The sequence below is a fragment of the Notothenia rossii genome, assembly GCF_949606895.1.
Source record: "Notothenia rossii genome assembly, chromosome: 12".
NCBI lineage: Eukaryota > Metazoa > Chordata > Actinopteri > Perciformes > Nototheniidae > Notothenia > Notothenia rossii.
Window position 1 is genome coordinate 1,335,276 of NC_136911.1, and position 15,526 is coordinate 1,350,801.

General features: G+C 41.4%; 1 protein-coding gene across 10 annotated transcripts in view; it reads right to left on the minus strand.

Annotated features, from left to right (window-relative positions):
* The window catches only part of eya1 (EYA transcriptional coactivator and phosphatase 1), a 119,196-nt gene that overhangs the window by 17,002 nt on the left and 86,668 nt on the right, over positions 1-15,526 (minus strand). For all 10 annotated transcript variants that reach the window (XM_079660921.1, XM_079660924.1, XM_079660923.1 and 7 more), the window contains one exon: positions 13,711-13,800. In XM_079660921.1, the coding sequence (XP_079517047.1) occupies positions 13,711-13,800 (90 nt within the window). The remainder of the gene's footprint in view (positions 1-13,710; positions 13,801-15,526) is intronic.

The following is a 15,526-nucleotide window of genomic DNA, read 5'->3' on the forward strand; positions in this document are numbered from 1 at the left end:
TCTTTGCAGTTGAGCCGTTATGAGATGTGTCTCTTTGCAGTTGAGCCGTTATGAGATGTGAGTCTTTGCAGTTGAGCCGTTATGAGATGTGTGTCTTTGCAGTTGAGCCGTTATGAGATGTGTCTCTTTGCAGTTGAGCCGTTATGAGATGTGTGTCTTTGCAGTTGAGCCGTTATGAGATGTGAGTCTTTGCAGTTGAGCCGTTATGAGATTTGTCTCTTTGCAGTTGAGCCGTTATGAGATGTGTCTCTTTGCAGTTGAGCCGTTATGAGATTTGTCTCTTTGTAGTTGAGCCGTTATGAGATGTGTCTCTTTGCAGTTGAGCCGTTATGAGATGTGTCTCTTTGCAGTTGAGCCGTTATGAGATGTGTCTCTTTGCAGTTGAGCCGTTATGAGTTGTGTCTCTTTGCAGTTGAGCCGTTATGAGATGTGTCTCTTTGCAGTTGAGCCGTTATGAGATGTGTCTCTTTGCAGTTGAGCCGTTATGAGTTGTGTCTCTTTGCAGTTGAGCCGTTATGAGATGTGTCTCTTTGCAGTTGAGCCGTTATGAGATGTGTCTCTTTGCAGTTGAGCCGTTATGAGATGTGTGTCTTTGCAGTTGAGCCGTTATGAGATGTGTGTCTTTGCAGTTGAGCCGTTATGAGATGTGTCTCTTTGCAGTTGAGCCGTTATGAGATGTGTCTCTTTGCAGTTGAGCCGTTATGAGATGTGTCTCTTTGCAGTTGAGCCGTTATGAGATGTGTCTCTTTGCAGTTGAGCCGTTATGAGTTGTGTCTCTTTGCAGTTGAGCCGTTATGAGATGTGTCTCTTTGCAGTTGAGCCGTTATGAGATGTGTCTCTTTGCAGTTGAGCCGTTATGAGTTGTGTCTCTTTGCAGTTCATTGAGTCTCTTTGAGGCGGTTTTGTGTCTCTGGGATCATTTAGCTTCTTTGAGTAGTCTTTGTAAGTGTCTGTATGTGTCTTTTTGCTGTTTTTGCATCTCTTTGCAGTCATTTTGAATCTCTTCCTTGATGGTATTTGCTGTTTGAGTGACATTTTGTAGCTGAAGGCCATAGGGCCCCTGGACCTGTGCCCAGTAGACCCCGTCAGTAGTCTTTTAGGACATTATTAGAGATTGTGTCTCTTTGGGTAACTCTGTTTGTGTCTTTGTGGTTGTGTTGCATATTTCTCTAGTTGCTTTTTTGTTTTTGTCTGTGGTCATTTTGCTTATTTTCAAAATGGTGAGTCTCTTTGCAGCTGTTTTGAATCTCTTTGTACACATTGTGTGTGTCTTTGCAGTCATTTTGACACTCTTCCTTGTTGATACGCGTCTCTCTGAGTGACATATTGCAGATGAAGGCCATGCGGGCCCGAACACTTTGTTCTTCTGTTTCTTCGAGGTTGCTTTCAATCTCTGTAGCTTTTTTTCTCTCGTGGTGCTTTTGCCCCTTTCTAGAGTCATAGTTCCTTTTTGCACTTGCTCTACCTCCTTAATGTCTCTTTGGGGTTGAGCTTGCTTTGTCTCTTTGTGTTGGTTTGGCCTCTTTCTACAGTGGCTTTCAGCCCCTTGCTCTCCCCCCTTTAGTCATCTCTTAATCTCTCTTTGTGGTTGTTGATGTTTCCTTGCAGTCACTTTGAGTCTCTTCCTGGTTGGTAAGCGTCTCTTTGAGTGACACATTGCAGGTTGAAGCCCAGAGGGGCCCCCGTCCGTTCTCCATTGATGGAAACAAGCGGCCCCCCTCTCTCTCAGGTGAGCTGTGGGGAGGGGGTGGGTGGTCAGACCTCAGTGTGAGCGATAACAGCCGTCATCACAGCATTCCTCCTGACCTACAGGCTAATGCCATGTGAAAAAGACTCATCCATGGTCCGCAGGTTCTCAATACCGCCAATACTGTCATCCCCCCCGCGGCCCGTGACCCCCAGAAGCTTCCTCCTCTGTTCCCACCACAGGGAGGAGGAGGAAGAGGAGGAGGGGGACTGTGATTACCTGGGGGTCAAACACAGGATGTGGGTAACAAAGGGAGAGCTCTTCGAAAAACCCACTTCATTCCTCCTATCCACAATCTGTGCTTGAACAGACATGGAATTCAAACACGGCGCCAAACAAAGAACAGGTAGGTACAGAGAGAGAGAGAGCGAGAGAGAGAGAGGGAGAGAGAGAGAGAGAGAGAGAGAGAGAGAGAGAGAGAGAGAGAGAGAGAGAGAGAGAGAGAGAGAGCAAAAGAGAGAGGGAGAGAGAGAGAGAGAGAGAGAGAGAGAGAGAGAGAGAGAGAGAGAGAGAGAGAGAGAGAGAGATCAGGAGGAATTCCCTTTTTGCTCAGGATGAAATTTAACAAAGTGTTCTGATGAGTCAGCACTTTTACACTTTCCCTTGTCTCGAGAAAAATGTGTTTAATGTTTTATTTTTATGTAAGAGTTCTGAGATAAGCTCTATGGTTTAATTAAACTTGAGAGATGTTAACATTTTGTTCTTTGACATTACATTGACAGTAAATGTGTCTAAACGAACGTTAGCCACCTTTAGCTTAGCAGTGGTGAGGGTTGAGACCATGGGAGTTGTGTGTAGTTTGATAAAGAATTATAAAATCTTGAAGATTTTCCTGCAATAATTAAAAAGCTTGATAAATTACTTACCAACAATTTTGTGATTTTACGAATAATAACACGTAATTCCTACGTCTTATAAATGAGTAAGACTGCTGAAGGATACATTTCAGACTTCTTAGTGCCTTCCTTTCAGTGACTTATTTGTAGTTTACTGATTAAATTCCGTTAAGACTTTCTAGGGGGATCAGGAGGAGTTCCCTTTTTGCTCAGAGTCAAGTTTAACAAAGATGTAGAAAAGCTGGAGGAGAAAGAGTCGATGACAAGTGACAAGTTATGCATGATGGATGAGCTGCTTTCATTTCCAATTGGTGGCGTTGCGAGTTCTAACCACACCTCAGGGAGAGCTAAATGCAATATCAAATCTCCGTCATTCAGCATTTTCCTTCATAACAAACGTCTGCAGAGAGAAACACTTCCATCCTGCCAAGTGGACTTTGGTTCCGACAAATCTGAGCAAACATTTCTCCGTCTCCCTCCACAAGGAAGTGCTGCGTCTGCCTCTTTAATACATACTCTAAATATCATCCTTTCTCATGTTGTATCTGAGGATGTATTAGGGCGGGGTGCAGATGGACAGGGTGGATTTTGAAACCTCTACTTTCTCTCTGTAGTCTCTCCAAAACACACGAGTGGAGACGTGATGGAGTCGGGTCGCTAGGCAGGACAGACGTGCTGCATCAGAGCATGATGAAACACACATCTGAGAAAATAAACTGAGCATGGAAATAACCGTCAGAGCTGCAGCCTGGCTTCAGGAGAAGTGTTATTACAGTATGCAGCATTTCATCTACTGTACAGCATTGGTTCTCAACTGGTGGGTCGCGGCCCAAAAGTGGGTCACGGACCCGTTTTGAGTGGGTCGCAGATGTGTGAGTGAAAAAAAAAAAAAAAATGTTCAAGTCAAACTTTTATTTTGAAGGCCTGATTTTCTAACGCTCTGTATGCAGTAGGCGTTGGACTGGAAGTACCGGAGACTATAAACGGTTTTGAAAACGTCTGTCACGTAGTGATCATCTTCTCAATAAAACATCTTTGCTGATGTTTGTTCGAGTCCTCTGGCCAATCAGAATCAAGATGTTGCCGGAAGTCCCCACGGAGAATAACTTTGCGGTAGAACTATTCTTTATACATCCATGGGTACAACTTCAGATACAAATGAACCCATAATGAAATATGACCCCCGGCTTGATGATTGACAGGTCACAGAACAATGGGGGCTATCTACCCTTACCCACAATTTAAAGTCACACAGACTCTCTCCTCTTTGCTCTCTCTCTGTGTGGAGCAGCAAGATGTCAGAACAAAGTGAAAAACAAACAATGGCATAAAATATTATTAATATGTCGGGTCGTAATACATCTATTTATTTTCTTCTCAGAGTGTACCAGAATGGGTAGTTTATATGTTAGTATTTCAAAAAATCTCCTGGGGGAGAATCCCCCCCTTCTGGGGTTAGGTTTTCAGCATGTGTGCCTGTTTATGTGATCCAGTTCAGCTTTGATTCCATCATCTCATTAAACCTTATTTAAAAGCATACTGTAGTTCTGTGAAGGGATATAAGCACCGTACTTCACTTTCATTCATATTGTATTCTGCAAAGCGTATATATTACTGCAGGATGTTTTGTTGAATAGATTTTAGTGGTTCAAAATTTCGTGATCTATTGACTAAGGAAAAAGTGGGTCCCGAGGCCTGACCGGTTGAGAACCACTGCGTACAGGATTCATTTCATCCGATATGCATAGATTTGTGTAATTCCTGCATCTTTCGTGCACCTTTTTAGTCGCCTATTACATATATTTTTCTTTTTATGTTAGGTATATAGCATGTTGCATTGTTGGAGGTGCCCTTGCTGCCTAAACTGAACTCTTGTGCACATGAACAACATGAAAAGCAGTCGAAATCCCATCTTTTATAGTTTTTCTCAGGTGCAAATCTTGGCGGTCGTTCAGTTTGATGTGTTTTGATAGCGTTATGGTAATATAAATAAAACCGGGTGCCACAGAGCCTCAGTGTTAATGAATGACTCACAGTTTGTTCCTACTGACCGGGAATACAACCTCAAATATATACTATCAAGGAAAACACCGTAAAGTGGTACGAGCGCAGGGTCTGACTCTCTGCTCAGGGACGCAAAGCCAACAGAACTAAGAGGCTCCTGAGGGCCGCTTCTCAACCAAGAAAGGCAACCATGCGTTTCACGGCATCTCTCATTAACAGGCGGCCCCCGAAGAGAGTGACAGGGGGGGGGGTTCAAACCCTCAGACTGTAAAAGGCTGCAGGTGTGTGTGTGTGTGTGTGTGTGTGTGTGTGTGTGTGTGTGTGTGTGTGTGTGTGTGTGTGTGTGTGTGTGTGTGTGTGTGTGTGTGTGTGTGTGTGTGTGTCAAGTTTCAAGGCTCTATTGTCATTAGCACATTAACTAGTTCAAGAGGAAATACAGAGAAATGATTTTCTCCAGGTCCAGGGATGGGGAAGGTGTTTGACTATGTGTATGTGTGTGTGTGTATATGTATGTGTGCATATATGTATATCAGTGTATGTATGTGTATGTATATATGTCAATCAACAGGTAAAGCAGATTAATAATACTAATAATATCAATAATAATGCATACAAATGATAATTATTGCAGATTATAGATTATAAATAAATCATTTAGGGACAAGGGGGTGAGATTAAATAAGTTATACTTCTTCTCACTCCTTTTCCAACACTAGATGTGGGACTGTTCATGTTGCTAATGCTGTTGTTGTTGTTGTGGTTGTAAATGTCATTTTTTGTTTTGAATTCTCTTACATGACTATGCACTGCAACATTTGTTTTGTAATTATTTATTTGATTTGTTTGAATTAATGTATCAATCAATCAATCAATCAATCAATCAACCAATCAAAAAAAGCTACAGCGTAGATATGAGAATGAAAAACGTATCACTTACGACGGAAAACTACTAATAGTTAATTAATTGTCTTTTAATATGAAAACATGCAGAAAATGCCAGAAAGTGCTGCTTTTATCCGTCTTACTTTTGAATAAAGTGGATATCTTTGGGTTTTGTACAAACAGAACAAGATATCTAAAGACATCTGGTCGGACTCAGAGGGATGGACATTTCCCACCATGTTCTCACGAATGAATCTAGAAGATAAGTGGGGATGAAATGAATCATCAGCTGCGTCCCTTTAACAACTCTCCTTCCCGATGTTCAAGATGCAAGGCTTTGATTATCCTCAGCACATTAGCTACAGTGTAGATATGAGAATGAAAGACTTAAGGCTGCTCCAACAGAGCAACATGGATATATGGCCTGTGGAATGATGCATTTAATGATCTCGTCACTTTAAGCGCTGGAATTACTTTAAGGATTATTCCATTGACCTCCGTTATGTTGATGTGTTATGTCAGTGTGCACATGTGCAGTTCAGTTTGTGTTTGTGTACAGTTTCGGAACATTTAGGTCGGAGTCAATCGGGCAGTAAGCTGTGCCGACATGAATATAGGATATGGGAAAATAAAACAGATGAAATAATGCAAGAGAAGGTTTTGGAGAAGTAAAGAAATAGAATAGAAATAGTGCAAGAAATGTATATTCTCAAAGATATTGAAGTGACTGTTATTGATTGTTGTGTTGCTTTTATTTAGGTCTTTAATGTGTGCATATGTATACATGTGTCTGTTGATTGTGTATATATAGGTACATACATATTTGTATATATATATGTTTTTGTATTCTGGATTGTGGGAAAACGGTATTTCGAAGGGAAATATTGACAATAAAGTTGACTTTGAACTGACTTTTGACTTTGAGAAGAGTCGATATACAAGTAAATGGAATTATATATTAGATCAATAATTAGCTAAATGCAATCAGATGAATGTTATGGATGCTCTTTCAAAAGTTCAGGTACTTAATAGTCTTAAGGCCTGTGGAATAAAACTGTCCAACATTTTTAGAGAGCATGTGTGTGTGTGTGTGTGTGTGTGTCTGTGTGTCTGTGTGTGTGTGTGTGTGTGTGTGTGTGTGTGTGTGTGTGTGTGTGTGTGTGTGTGTGTGTGTGTGTGTGTGTGTGTGTCTGTGTGTGTGTGTGTGTGTGTGTGTGTGTGTGTGTGTGTGTGTGTGTGTGTGTGTGTGTGTGTGTGTGTGTGTGTGAGGCATCAGAGGACTAATTTAAAATCCCCCCCCCTCCCCCCCTCTCTCTCGCTGTGAGTGGTTTGCCCCCGTAACCTTTATCCTGCAGACAGGGAGGGTTGTTTTCTCACCTAGGAGAGGGGGAGAGTGCCGGGGGGGGGGGGGGGGGGGGGCACTGAGAGGGGAGGAAAGGGGAGAGAGAGGGGTCCCTGGTTCCCACATACAGCAGCACAGTAAACTCTCACCCTGAGCAGACAGGTTATCCTCACTGGGCTTCATTAGACGCATCGCTGCAGACCATCAATTAACTCACATTCAACACCAATGCAATAACATGGCAGACAATGGAGAGAGATGTCCCCCTTTAATATATCAATAACACAGATAAGCTACAACTCTCAATATTTCCATTTCTATTTCCACATTCCAAAGCCAGGGAGGGTGTGCAACGGATGATTCAGTTCATAACTTGTTATTTTCTAGAGTCATTAATGGTCTATAAAATGTCAGAGAATAGTGAGAAAGGTCCATCCCAGTTCCTCTAAGTCCAACGAGATGTCTTTAAATGTCTTAAAAACACTTTAATATGATACAACACAGATCAAAAGCTACAACTCTCAATATTTAAGAGGCTGCAAAAAACAACATTTTCTGAGAAAAACCGATTAATCCATTATCCAAATTGATGCTGGTTAGTTTTACGTAGATCAACTAATTAAAAAGTCTACAAATAGATGCATCTATAATTCATAATATATGCGAGAATATAATTGAATATGATATCAAACTTAGAAAAGCTGCTAATTTCTATTTTTGAGACGCAGAAAAAAAATAACCCTAACCAAAATCATTTATCGATTTAAAAAATATATTTTTTCTACTAAATAGTTTGAGCTCTAATAAATAATATAAAAAAAAATAAAGAACAGTTTTGGGGAATTTTCTTATATCACTGAGTTTAATTATTTAAATACAATTTAAAAATAATACAATTATAAGTAAATAATTAGGAAGTTGCTGCTCATTGACAAATTGGGCAACACTTCACATACCCTTGAAAGCAGCGAATGATTTGTGCAGGATAATCAATAGATAGATGTGTGTGTGTGTGTGTGTGTGTGTGTGTGTGTGTGTGTGTGTGTGTGTGTGTGTGTGTGTGTGTGTGTGTGTGTGTGTGTGTGTGTGAGGTTAGAGAGGAAGAGAGAAACTGATCCCTGTTGACCCCTCCGGCTTGCCCTCTTTCTCTTTATGACTTTCCTCTGAATCGTCACTCAGCAGCACACACACACACACACACACACACACACACACACACACACACACACACACACACACACACACACACACACACACACACACACACACACACACACACACACACACACACACACACACACACACACACACACACACACACACACACACACACACACACACACACACACACACACACACACTAATATTATGCTTCATAGAGTTCTGCAGGAGTGAAGAAAGTATTTTACACTTCCTGTTCCCTCGTTTCCAGAAAATCTGCTTTTTAAAAAAAAAAGTTTTGATGTAAGAGCCCTGAAAAAAGATCTATGGTTAAATTAAACTTGAGAGATTTTAACATTTTGATCTATGACATTACATTGACAGTAAATATCCCACTGAAGCTTTTACATTTCTTAAAAAAGGTCTAAACGAACGTTAGCCACCGTTAGCTTAGCAGTGGTGAGGGTTGAGATGTCTTAATGTACGTAATTAAATGACTAAATAATTAAAGTGCTCTTTATTTGTGAATATATAACTGCTAAAATAAATGTGGACGCGTTATAAAATCTTGAGTTTAAAGCTTTGTATCTGCAATTATTTAAAAAAACGTCATAAAGTACTTTAAAAAAAGGAGATGTTACAATCATTCTGTGATTTACGATTACGAATCATAACCCCTATGTCTTTCACATTTGTAAGACTGTTGGAAGATGCATTTCACTTCTTAGTATCTTAATGTTTGAGACTTATTTTTAGTTCATTCATTAAATTCCCTTTAGGACGTTCTCGGAAGTGTGGGAACGCTGGAAGTTAATCTGATCCTGCTCGTATAGGGAAGTTGTAAAGAGTCCATATTTAATGTTCCTGTGCAGAGGCTGGCAGGACAACAGTGTTAATACTCTGACAGTCCACTCTCTCACACACACACACACACACACACACACACACACACACACACACACACACACACACACACACACACACACACACACACACACACACACACACACACACACACACACACACACACACACACACACACACACACACACACACACACACACACACACACACACACACACACACACTCTCAGGCCACTAACTCTGCACCTGTGTTTTCTGCAGCCTCTGGGGTCTCCCTTTATGGCTTAGACTAAATTAGAAGGACCATATGCATTTCTGCACATGCTTAAATACATAACTGCTGCTGGCTGCGGTATTTATAGTGGGACTGCATTTAGCTCGATCTGAAATGCAGGACTGTAAATCAGCGGAGAGGAAACACAACTGGTTAGAACTGGCACTTAACACTCGGCCTGGCTCAGTTTAAGAGGAGGAGATCAATATGTCCGTGGAGAATGTCCTCCTGTGTGATTGCTAACAACGATCATTTCAGCGTCTTTATATCGGACGAAAGCGTTCAGACCGAGATGGCAAAAGTACACACATCCTTTTCTCAAGTAGAAGTACAGATACTCGTGTTTAAAAATACTCTGGTGAAAGTAGAAGTACTGACTAAACTTCTTTACTCAAGTCAAAGTAAAGAAACTTTGAAATGTACTTCAGTAAAAAGTACCAATAACTAGCAGCTGTTTTAAAGAGTACCTGACCTCCCTTTATATTAATAGAACAATAATGTCATTGTTAGCTAATGAATGTTTCCATGGTGACCAACGGCAACATGACAACGTTTCCATTGGTCCCTCTTCTTTAGAGAAGACCAGGAAATGATGGATACACGGATCGTGTTCAAATCAATAGGCACGCAATGACTCTAAATAATAATGATCACGCCACCAAACACACATTCAGACTAAAGGAACCAGCCTGTTTGGAAAATGAGAGAAGTAGAAAGTACAGGTATTTGTGTTCAACATGTAAGAAGTAGAAAGTACAGGTATTTGTGTTCAACATGTAAGAAGTAGAAAGTACAGGTATTTGTGTTCAACATGTAAGAAGTAGAAAGTACAGGTATTTGAGTTCAACGTGTAAGAAGTAGAAAGTACATGTATTTGAGTTCAACATGTAAGAAGTCAAAGTAAAAAGTCGTCAGAAAAATAAGCAGTGGAGTAAAGTACTGACACCAGAAACATGTACTTAAGTCCAGTAACAAAGTATTTGCGCTCCACTACTTCCCACCTCAGACCACACGCTGCTGCTTCAGTCAAAACACTCGGCTGGAAGACATCTAAAAGCTTTAAAGTGTCAAAACAAAATCTAATAATTTCCCCCGCTGAGATACACCAGAGCTATTTTTTACAATAATGTTATAAGCAGTCTGCCAATGCGGTTTCATCACACATGAAAAGAAATCAAAACACGGGACAGATGTGGAGCAGAAACCACATGTAAGCGTTGTCACAAACTGCCATTTCTTCACATGATTGGGGCACATCTATTAAATAAAGAGCAGCTCCGATGGAGGCTACATGGCCCCGGGCATAAGGGAATATTTAGGCAGCCAATTGCAGCCAATTAACTTTGATCACAATGACTGCATGTGGACTCAGTCACTCGTCTGTCTGGGAGAACATTTCCCCTCCTCTTGTACACTTCTTCCTCGTCCTTTGCTTCATGTAGCGCAGCCGAAACACGGCGCTGAGTAATGAGACTTGGCAGAGAGGACAGAGATCTCTTCACACTTAAGTATCAAACAAAACATTTCCTCTCTGTGAGGTCAGCGGGACGGAGGAGCTGGGATCAGATCCAGAGAGGAGGAGGACGGAGGAATACGTCTCTCGTGTTGAGAGAGATTAATCGCTTTTTTTACGGCTAAACGTGATGAGCGCTAGCAGTTAGCTGCGACACTTTATTCCTGTTTTGGCCGGAAATCAAAAATGTAATACTTATATAGGTATGAGATAATGTAAATTATCCTGCACCCTTCTCCATTTGTTTCTGTGTCATTAATTGAGTATAATGGTAGTGTTATTGAGCTTTTTGTACAGTTACTACTTGCAGGGCCGGCCCTGACCAATTTGCTGCCCTAGGCAAGATTTTAGCTGGCGCCCCCCCCCCCCCCCAAATGCAGACACTCACTATGACTCGTGCACACGGTTATGGCATGACCACCAAAACAGAAAGATATGGACACAAGATGTGTGCAACTGTATTTAGTATCCTATCCATGTGAACATGATTTAAGTGGGGTGGACTTAACATCCTCTAGGGGGGTCCGGGGGCATGAAGATTTTTTAATATTGAAGTTGAAAGCATCAATCTGGTGCACTTTGAGAGCAACATTAGGAGATCTATGGATATATCTCTCAACACCCAGATGAAACACAACTGGAAGCAGATTTTATTTTTCTTTATGGATATTTTAAAAATCACTCCCCTTTCAAACTGTATTCTTGTTTATTAATAACAACTTTTTTGTACTGTCATATAGTATTTTATACCTGTTTTTTATCTATTCTCTTATAACTATAATGATCATATAAAGGTGTGTCTTTACTTCACTGAGCTGAGGTTATCAGAGCCGCTCAGTCTTTCAGGAGAGAGCTCTCTAAAGCTATCCCCCCCACGGCCGCTTACACAGTAAAGTCCAATGTTAATAAAAGCACACAGAAGCTGTATATTTTTTTTGGGAGTTTGATTAATTTTAAATTAACACAAATACAAAATTAAAAGCTATAATTGCACACTAAAACCATTATTTAAAAAAAGAACAATTTCACATAAAGGTTATTACTGGGGCTGGGGCAGTTCAACTTTTATTTATTTTTTTATTTCAAACTTTTTTTTTTTTTTTTCCAGACATTTTCACACGATAAGACGGAAAAAGCTTCTGTTTTTGATCTGTGTTTCGTTCATAATAAAACGTAATACTTTTATTGGTATGAGATAATGTAAATGATCCTGCAACCTTCTCCATTTGTTTCTGTGTCATATATAATGGTAGCGTTATTGTTCTTTTTGTACAGTTACACTACATGAATAAATTCAGATATTTTCACCTGACACAACAAAAAAAGCTTCCGTTTTCGATCCGTTATCCTTTTTCAAAATTTCTCCCGTTTGTCGACACTGAGATAAATAATTTAGTTTTTTATTACATTTGATAAACCCAGGGATTGTTGATACTGTTAGTAAAACACATATGATAATGTATTGTGTAAATAATCCAGCCCCTAAAGGTTATTACTGTTTCTTTCTATGTAATTGTTTAAGTGTAATTGTTAGTTTTATACAGTTAAAGTTCACGGCTGCACAATATTGTAAAGAACTCAAAGATAACACTTAGTTTTGTCTGCGATATACTGGAATAGAGTTATTTCTACCAGCTCTCGACAGGTTTTACCAATCACATTGTTAATTGCTTAATTGTGATGATGACTGACAGTCAGCTTGTCTGTGTGACGTATACGGACAATTGTTGCTCACACTTTCCTGTACATACTGTACAGTCTCAGTCTATATGACCCCTGACCCTCTGCTCTCTCCCCCCTCCTCTCACACCTCCCTCCCTTTAACCATATATTTCCGTGCCCCTTGGTGCAGATTTTACACCGGTCGTCCATGAATCAGAGGGCAAAGAGGCGTGGGAGGAAAGACGGGGGAGGGGGGGGTGTTCATGCTGTGACGAAAGGGTGTGTTTTGGAGGTGGACAGCGACACCCGGCACACAGCGTGACACACAGACAGACGGACAGACCCCAAAACACTATAGCCGGACAAATTGAGGGGGGGAGGGGGTTAGATTTGATGAAAATAGTGCAAAAATGAGTCCTACAACCTGGAAAAGGGTCAGCATTTTCTGTCCACTGGTCTGGAGTTCAATGATTTCTGAATGTTTGTTTGGTTGTTAGCCTGAAATACATAAGTAATTACCCCACTGGTGGATTTAAAAACTGCTAACAAGTGTCTAAATGAGACGACTAAACGTCATCACGCCAATTATTAGCCTCCTTTAGCTTAGCAGTGTTGACGTGAAGTCATGTGACCGTGCTGTAGTTCCTTTATAGCCCAACATTAGTCACCTTTAGCGTAGCGGTGGTGACGTGAAGTCATGTGACCGTGCTGTAGTTCCTTTATAGCCCAACATTAGCCGCCTTTAGCTTAGCGGTGGTGACGTGAAGTAATGTGACCGTGCTGTAGTTCCTTTATAGCCCAACATTAGCCTCCTTTAGCTTAGCGGTGGTGACGTGAAGTAATGTGACCGTGCTGTAGTTCCTTTATAGCCCAACATTAGCCTCCTTTAGCTTAGTGGTGGTGACGTGAAGTCATGTGACCGTGCTGTAGTTCCTTTATAGCCCAACATTAGCCACCTTTAGCTTAGCGGTGGTGACGTGAAGTCATGTGACCGTGCTGTAGTTCCTTTATAGCCCAACATTAGCCACATTTAGCTTAGCGGTGGTGACGTGAAGTCATGTGACCGTGCTGTAGTTCCTTTATAGCCTAACGTAAGCTTTTAACTTCCAAAACCATAAAGTGGCGCATGCTGTGACGAAAGTGTTTGTGTTGGAGGTAGACAGCAGCACCCGGCACACAGCGTGACACACAGACAGACGAACAGACACGGAAACACTAGAGGCGAACAAATTGAGAGGGGGTTAAAGCTGGTGACCCCTGGGTGACGGAGGAAAAATCATGGAGTCCCTCCGGCTCCGAGGTAATACTTCACCTCTGAGAGAGAGCGGAGACTGAGGAGCAGTTGTTGCTGCTTTTACTAAAACTCAACAGAAGGCATCAGGAACACAGCAGGCGTTTTAAAAAGGAGAGTAAAAACAAACGTACCTCTAGGTCGTTGAAGAAAAGGTGTGTGTCGGCCAGGTTGAAAATCATCTCCTCCATCCTCAGACCTAATGACACAGATGTGGGCGGATCCTAAACAAAGAGCAAGAGACAAAAACAATTAAAATCTGAGGTTCTTCTCTTTTTCCATTTGCAGGGGTTAATGTAAAACAGTAAATAACGCTGTTGCCTGTAAGTCACTCAATTAACACAGAATCCCTTTAAATTCCTCAGCGGGCTGTTCCCATAAAAACTGGACATGAAAGTCTCAGCCGGTGTTTACGACTGTGCGAACGCGACCAGAATAACCATCAGAAATGCCACAGACAGAACAAACGCAGTAAAAGCATGTCTCCTCTCAGGAGGAGGGGGGTCCGAGGAAGAGATGGGGGTCACAGCCTCATCGTAAATAGCCCGTTCTCCACATACTTGTGCTGATGCATCATCTGATGGACTCCCTGAAGAAGCAGCCACTCTGAGGGGTCTTTATTAATATTTAAAATACTTCAACTGCAAAGTAATTTTTCTTTAAATCCTGATCTCTGTTGTTCGTAATGTGAGCCGTGCTGTAATCATGATAGGAGTGCACTGTCTGTAAGATAAAACCAAGAGAGGGGGGAGTCAATAATTAATGAGCCTGGGACAATGTGTGCAGTTTAAACAGATAATGAAATGGCAAAAAGTGCATTGTCACATCAAGATATAGACCTTGTGTAATCATGTAGAAAACCAATTATCTAAGAAGACGAAAATCCACTTTTTCTTGCTTTTATTGTCCAAAACAAACACAACTCACTACGAGGAATCAACTAACGGCAGAGAAGTGCTGACCCTCTTTTTGTAGTTGTACAAATTGGATTTTAATCTACAGATCGTCTTCAGGATGAAGCGGGACAATAGCAGGAGGATTTTCTGCAGCTGTGTGAGGTAGCAGAGGATTACAGCCTTAAAGCACCTGAAGACACACCTGAGCTTTCTGCTGATTACCTGTCACACAACACAATGCTCAAAGCAAACCACACAAGAAGAGCTCAATCTGCACTTCTGCTGGCTTTCCCCTCCCTCTTCACCTCCATGTTACTGTCGCTCAACATTTGATCAAAATAGTGCAGAAACAAGTCCTAAAACCTGGAAAAGAGTCAGCATTTGAATCACTGTCAATGGTTTCTGAATGTATTTCTGGTTGTTAGCCTAAAATACGTCAGTAAATAAATACCCCCACTGGTGGATTACCAAGTGTCTAAATGAGACAAATTAACGTCATCACGCTCAACATTAGCCTACTTTAGCTTAGCGGTGGTGACGTGAAGTCATGTGACCGTGCTGTAGTTCCTTTATAGCCCAACATTAGCCACCTTTAGCTTAGCGGTGGTGACGTGAAGTCATGTGACCGTGCTGTAGTTCCTTTATAGCCCAACATTAGCCTCCTTTAACTTAGCGGTGGTGACGTGAAGTCATGTGACCGTGCTGTAGTTCCTTTATAGCCCAACATTAGCCTCCTTTAGCTTAGCGGTGGTGATGTGAAGTCATGTGACCGTGCTGTAGTTCCTTTATAGCCCAACATTAGCCTCCTTTAGCTTAGTGGTGGTGACGTGAAGTCATGTGACCGTGCTGTAGTTCCTTTATAGCCCAACATTAGCCACCTTTAGCTTAGCGGTGGTGACGTGAAGTCATGTGACCGTGCTGTAGTTCCTTTATAGCTCAACATTAGCCACCTTTAGCTTAGCGGGGGTAAAGTGAAGTCATGTGACCGTGCTGTAGTTCCTTTATAGCCCAACATTAGCCTCCTTTAGCTTAGAGGTGGTGACGTGAAGTCATG